Source organism: Fukomys damarensis, unplaced genomic scaffold, assembly GCF_012274545.1.
Source record: "Fukomys damarensis isolate Sample0158 unplaced genomic scaffold, DMR_v1.0_HiC HiC_scaffold_24, whole genome shotgun sequence".
In the NCBI taxonomy this organism is placed as follows: domain Eukaryota; kingdom Metazoa; phylum Chordata; class Mammalia; order Rodentia; family Bathyergidae; genus Fukomys; species Fukomys damarensis.
Genome location: NW_022900936.1, coordinates 9,621,369 through 9,627,849, shown reverse-complemented (window position 1 = coordinate 9,627,849; position 6,481 = coordinate 9,621,369). Strand labels below are relative to the sequence as shown.

At 37.4% G+C, this 6,481-nt stretch overlaps 1 protein-coding gene across 1 annotated transcript in view; it reads right to left on the bottom strand.

Annotated features, from left to right (window-relative positions):
• The window catches only part of Donson (DNA replication fork stabilization factor DONSON), an 8,111-nt gene that overhangs the window by 1,300 nt on the left and 330 nt on the right, over positions 1–6,481 (bottom strand). The window contains exons 2-9 of the mRNA XM_010608717.3: positions 6,435–6,479; positions 5,735–5,812; positions 4,330–4,533; positions 3,923–4,101; positions 2,963–3,141; positions 2,179–2,257; positions 1,965–2,069; positions 1,044–1,242 (exon numbers count right to left, since the gene is read on the bottom strand). Of these exons, the coding sequence (XP_010607019.1) occupies positions 1,044–1,242; positions 1,965–2,069; positions 2,179–2,257; positions 2,963–3,141; positions 3,923–4,101; positions 4,330–4,533; positions 5,735–5,812; positions 6,435–6,479 (1,068 nt within the window). The remainder of the gene's footprint in view (positions 1–1,043; positions 1,243–1,964; positions 2,070–2,178; positions 2,258–2,962; positions 3,142–3,922; positions 4,102–4,329; positions 4,534–5,734; positions 5,813–6,434; positions 6,480–6,481) is intronic.

The following is a 6,481-nucleotide window of genomic DNA, read 5'->3' as shown; positions in this document are numbered from 1 at the left end:
AAAATAAAAAAAAAAAAAAAAAAAAAAAAAATGCCATTACTGTTCTCTCAAGCTTTTGTCTCATAGCTAAAATGTGTTCCAAAGCCAGACAAGGGATCACAGGCCTGTAAGCTGCCTGATGAATGCCTATAATCTTAGCTCCTGAGACAGAAGGAATACATGTTCAAGGCTAGCCTGAGTAATTTAAGACTCGTAAAATAAAAAGGACTGGGTATGATACAGCTCAGCTCTCTCCCTGGGTTCACTCCCTAAGTAACAAAAAGTTCAATATTTTCATTTGGGATTTTTGTTAATGGAACAAAAGTAACAAGTAGTTTCTACAATATCAACATGAGCAGAAATGTTTAGTAGATTCTAAGCATCTCCAGCGCCTGCATTGAGATTTTACACTTAATGTATAGAGTATTATATTTTCATCTATCATTTCTGATTTAATAAGCTGTTGATATGGGACATTGATGGGATATTTATTGCTATCAACATTTAGCATATATATAACTGTTTGAACTATATATAGTCTTTTCACTTATTAATGATCCAGTGTTTGAAATCTATAACATCCTTGGCTACTTCCTTGAACTAGTGACTGAAGGAAACATTTAATTTGTCAAGGAAATTAAATGCTTTAGTTGCCAGTTACATTTTGTTGTGTAAGAAAAAACTTCATATATTCAAGTAAAACAAATTTCATAATATATTTTCATATAATTTAACCTAATTGTCACAGCAAGGATTTTTTTTAAACTGCGAGGAAAGTAAAATGAAAACATACGAAGTATAAAAGGATAGGAGTTATTTTCCAAAAACAATCTATTTAAAAAACAGTACTTTTAGCCAGGCATGGTGGCACATGGTTGTAATCCCAGCAGTCGGGAGTCTGAGGCAGGTGGATCACCACCAAGTTTGAGGCCAGCCTGTGAGTTCAAAGCCAATATGAACTACATGTAGAGACCCTGTCTCAGGAAGAGAAGAAGAAGAAGAAAAAAAGGATCTTTATAAAGCTGTTTTAAGGATTGGTGAAGTGTAGGTTTTCTTTTAACTACCTTAAGTATTTGCATTGTGGCACCTCGGAATGCTATTGGCGATAAAAGGGTTGGTGGAAGTCCTGCCTGTGGACCTGAGGTAGCAACTAAACTTTTGCAGTTGATCAAAAAGTTGAGCAATGTAAATGTGTTGGTTCCTTTCACCAAAAGAACAGACTCAGGTCTGTGATCCATTTGTACTTCATGTTTCTCTTTACGCCTGAAGAAGACAATCAAGGAAATTTTTGCAAATCCCAAACCAAGAGGGCATGATCTTGATTATGAATCACCTAGAACCCTTCTTTTCCAAAACATTCCTAAGTATTGTTTGAATGAAAATGTTAAGTTTGTTAGAAACTGACAATAAAATCCAGTCAAAAACTTCTGCCCAAATATTCAAGTGTGAAGGGGAACAAGGGAGGTGGGGAAGGGGGAAAGAAGGAAGCAACAAGAAAATGAGAAAAAATGGAAAGGAGCTTTTGTAAATAAGGAGGGGAAGAGGAGTTGAAGGGAGGAGAGGGAGCTGGGAAAAAAGCAAGTTATATCATGGACAGGTGCAAATTCCCTATGAAGAATGTAACATTACATGTATCTAAAATGTATGCAAGAGCCAGGGATGTAGTTCAGTGCCACTGCACCTGCCTGGCAAGCACAAGGTTCTGAGTTTAATCCCTGGTGTGTGTGGAGATGATTCCAATAAAAACACAAAATAAACCGCTTCCCTCCTACAAACTTAATCAACATGGACTGTTTTTACTTAAAAATAGTTTTAAGAGTTTATGGTTTATTTCTGTTTAGGGGTTGTTATTTAATATCATAATGGACAATTAGTTTGAAGAGGAATTGAAAATAATTTAAAATTATAGTCATTAAAAACCACAAATTAAAAATTATTCATTAACTTAATTCAATGAAAATTCTTAGTAATAACTGAAAGGATACAGCTTGATAGAGAGTATATCTGGCTTTTTAATTTTATCATGCACACCCATCTCTTCCAACCAAGAAAAACTTTCCTCTTCATCTTCATCACTGATTGCTTGCTGCCTAGGAAATTGCTATAGTTAGAATTCCCACTTCACAAAGCTGGCACTTTTACAAATTAATTTTACTGAATCCTAAGTCACTGGGTATAAAGGTTCTTTTAATCACATACTCCCCATGTCCCAGGCTTGTTCCATACGCTTTCTTCTTATGGCTATTTTCTTCTATTAAAGGCAGAGAAAATTCAATACCTACATAAGAACATAAACACATAACTCAGTGTACTTTAACAGTATTTAACAAGAGTTCCCTACTTACAGAGTATAAAACAATGGTGGCAAACCTATGGCATGCATGCCACATCAGGCTGTTAACACTGAAAGCTCTAAAAGGTTCATCATCACTGGTACAGAGTATATTAGATTTGAAATTTAAAGTTTTATACTTCATTTATTAAGGTAATAGTCTCCAAGTTTTTCTTGAGTGTGGCCCACAACACACATCAACATGTTCACATACCTCTTTCCATCAAACACTTAAGGAAACAGGGATACTGATACATGGGATACTTTTTCATAAATTACATTGTATTTTAGTTTACTTTCTGAAAATGTGCGGTTGGGTTCACTACACAGATTTCATGATCAGCTGACCTATTTTGAAAATCACATTATTCAGGAGTTAGGTAATTTGTTCTAGAAAAGACTTTCTAGAGAGTATACTAAAATAGTGACTCTCCAGTCCATTATGTGTGTCTTACTTCAGAGATCAGAGATAGGAACACCATTCATTTAAAGCTACAAGTAAGGGATAATTTAACCAAATGCAGAAAGAACAAATGAAGAGAAACTACACTTCTGAAAAAATACAGTTAAAAGACAATACAAAGTTTAGCTTTTATGGCAGACATTTCATAAATAAATTATAGTATCATCACTTTAATCCTAAACTTTTACCTTCATTTTTCATAGCTTCCCTTAAACCTCTAGTTGTGGGAGATAAGAGAGCTGTGATCACATCACTTCCTGCTAATCCTGCTGCACGAAACAGGACAGTAAACTGATATGTGCAAACGTAGAAATAGGGGCAAAGTTTTGACTTCAGCAGATTATACAAAGAAGTAAAGCTCATAGACCTGTGAAGCAAAAGAATTTTCGTTAGGTATTAAATATTTAGCTCAATGTTTAAACCCCACAACATACTCTATAGACACTGGTTTAAATTTTTGCAGTTATGTATGATTTGGCTATAAAGGACTGAAACTATAATGTGGACTCACTGATGACTTCTCAGTATTTTTAACTTAAGCATTTAAAATTAACCATTTTTTCTTTCAACAAAACTTGATAACTGGTTGCTTTGTCTGAACAACTTCTGACATAAATGGATGCAGTCACTGACAAGAACATTAAAGGATTATACCTGCCTATTTATGTTAATCTAACACATATATATTCTATATTGTGATAGTGATGAGAGCTTAAAAAACACACAAGCAGCTTAAATGTTCATTATTTACATTTTCTGATAAAATCTGGGATAGAAAGATGCTTCTCTTTACATTTCCATGCCACAAACACAGTAAGAAACTAGGTGTGGTGGCACACACCTATAACTGCGGGAAGCTAAGGCAGGACTGCCCTGAGTTTGAGGCCAGCTTGGGCTATGTAACAAGACGTTGTTTCAAAAAAACAAACCAGGGGCCGGGATTTAGCTCAATAGTGTCATGCCTGCCTTAACAAGTTTGATTTCAGGTATGCACCCCCTAAAACAAAAAGAAACCAAAACCAAAACCAAACCAAACAAAAAGACAAAAACAAAAGTACTAAAATAAAAATTTACCACTGGATCGCACAAATCTTTTTATTACTACTTTTTTGGGTGGTACTGGGGATCAAACTTTTTATTAACCTTACCAGTCACTCATTAATACATGTTGCAGGGTTTCATCACTTGACCAAAGGCTTGTCTTTCCAGCCATTTTCCTATCAGCTCCAATACGTGGAAACAGTGATAGCCAGGACAAAGCAGGGTGTAGCCAATAGACAAGGCTCTGCTGGAAGGCACAACGGAGCTCAGTGGAGAGTTTGGGATCCTAAAATCCAGAGGGGATAATAGGTGGTTTTGAATTCATGAAAAATACATAATTTTATTATAGACATTGACAACACCAGACATAAGGTCTAAGAATCTTTAACTTCTTTCTATGGAAATACATTAATAACCATTAGCTGAGGCTTGTTTGGGATAGCCCTTTTAGCTAAAAATCAGTTTGTCAACTATACTTGTTACTTTTAAAACAGTCACTTTATTTCAGAATTACCTGTATACTTTGGGGCAAAGTAACTTCTGTTGCCCTACAATGCTGGACAAGACCTTGAGCCTCTTCCTGTGCTTTCAAATGATCTGCCCAGGTAAAGGGTTGAGAAGAGGTGAAAAGGAGTCGAGTTTTAATACTCCAGTCTACAGGTAACTTGGTACTTTTTGGAAGCAGAGTATCCGATTCAGAGAATGATACATGTGGAGTCTTTTAGAAAACAAAGAACATAAAAATTAGTTTCAAGAAAATAGACTACAGCTCAGTGGTAGAGCACTTGCCAAACATGCACAAGGCCCTAGATGCAATCCCTAGCACCACAAAAAGAAAAAACTATATACTGAGAAAGTCTGGAAGTAGCTCAACTTAACAATAGATACCTCTGAGATGAAAATTTCTGTTGGAAGTAGTGGAAGAAGAGTGGTGTATTTCAATTTGTAGTTTTAATAGTTCTTTATGATACTATAGATGTTGCTATCAAAAGCAGAAATCCTACCAATACTCAAAACATTACCTTTTAAGCCTCTGAAACATAATCTAACCTGTTCCTCGGGTGAGCAACTTAGGTAGCTACTATCCATAAAAGGCTACATTCAAACAATTGTTCCTCACCTAAAAAATTTACCCTGAATTGGAAACAAAGCTTTTGTGCATAAGGACGGGAGGGGAAAAATGGGAAAAAAGAGGCAGATGTATCATGTACAGGTAGCAGCTTCCCTTTGATGAATGTTATAATTATGTACGCCTAAAATGTACCAATGAATGTTTTTGTTTAAAAAAAACATTTATCCTGAACCCAAGTTGCTGTTCTTCAAGTCAATATTCTTCATATTACCAAGATTCTTTCCAAATTCTCCAATGGTCCTTGTTTTTTAAAAGCCATTAATTTATAGAGGGAAGACTGGGTCTTGGGAACTCTTCTTCTAGCCTGTTCCCATTAGGACAAATTAAGCATTTACAAACCACATAATAGAAGTACTCAGTAACGGAAATAAGAGTACGTGTGTAGGAAAAGGCAGCAATGAGGTTCAGTGCTATGTCACAACCTGTGGTGGTAATCTGGGGATCTGGTTTAAAGATTTAGCAGAGGGCTAAGTTAATGTAGCTGAGCCTGGAGGGTTGATTTTGAGTGAGGAGGTAGAAGAATCACTACCCAAGGAAGAGTGTTCAAAACTGATCAGAGTGGTGGGGCATGGTGTAAAAAGGACAGCCACGTTTACTAAACCCATCCACTACTGCTTGTTTTTATGTGGGTGGCTGTAATAGGTGTGTTACAGGTCCTTTACTTGGCTGATGCTATCTTTTTAATCCTGAATCACTATCGAGCTAATTTGTAAAACTATTTTCCATGCAAATTTTTTCTGAGAAGTATAAATAATATATATTCTAATGATATTTAAAAAATTATTACCTGGGGTAGTTCAGTAACAGTTCTTTCATGTAACGTGTCTTCCCATAGCAAATCATTTTCTTGATTAGAATCTAAAAGCTGAAGTTAAAAGTCATTCTCTTAGAACTTAAATGATGCTAGTTTGTTTTATTATTGAGACAGAGGTCTTGCTACTGCTGGCAATGAACTCACTTCGTAGCCCACCCAGCCTGGCCTCAACCTCCGGGCAATCCTGCTTCAGCCTCTGGAAGACAGGTTTAAACGTACATACGAAGTGCGTCCAAATTCATACACATCCAAATCAATCTACCAGTGTTGCACTTCGTATTTGTATCTGAACTTTAATGTCAAAATTAAAAGGAAAAAGGGCCCACGTTTTGCGAATAACTGACACCAAAAGATCCAAAAGGCTAGGAAATTCTGACCCAACTTAATTATTCCTCCATCCCCACAGCCTCCGGAGGGAAAGCAGACTCTCCCACCTTTTTCCACCGCAGTGGCCAGGCAGAGTGGGCGGTCCTAAGGATTTCCCCAGCTCTTCAGAGTGCCGGGATACCTCGCAAGCAGCACAGTTCCCTCCATTTTTCGGGAGCAGCCTTCCCCCAGGCTCGGAAACCCCTGGCGCCCAATTCCCGGTCTCCACCGCTAAGAATTTAACCACGCGGTCTAGAGGCGGTGATCACGACAGACAGGCGCCCCGGCTGCGGCACGAAGAACTCACCAGGGCCGGCCCCTCCTGCTGGCCGCGGGGCTGTGCGGCGGGGTGCT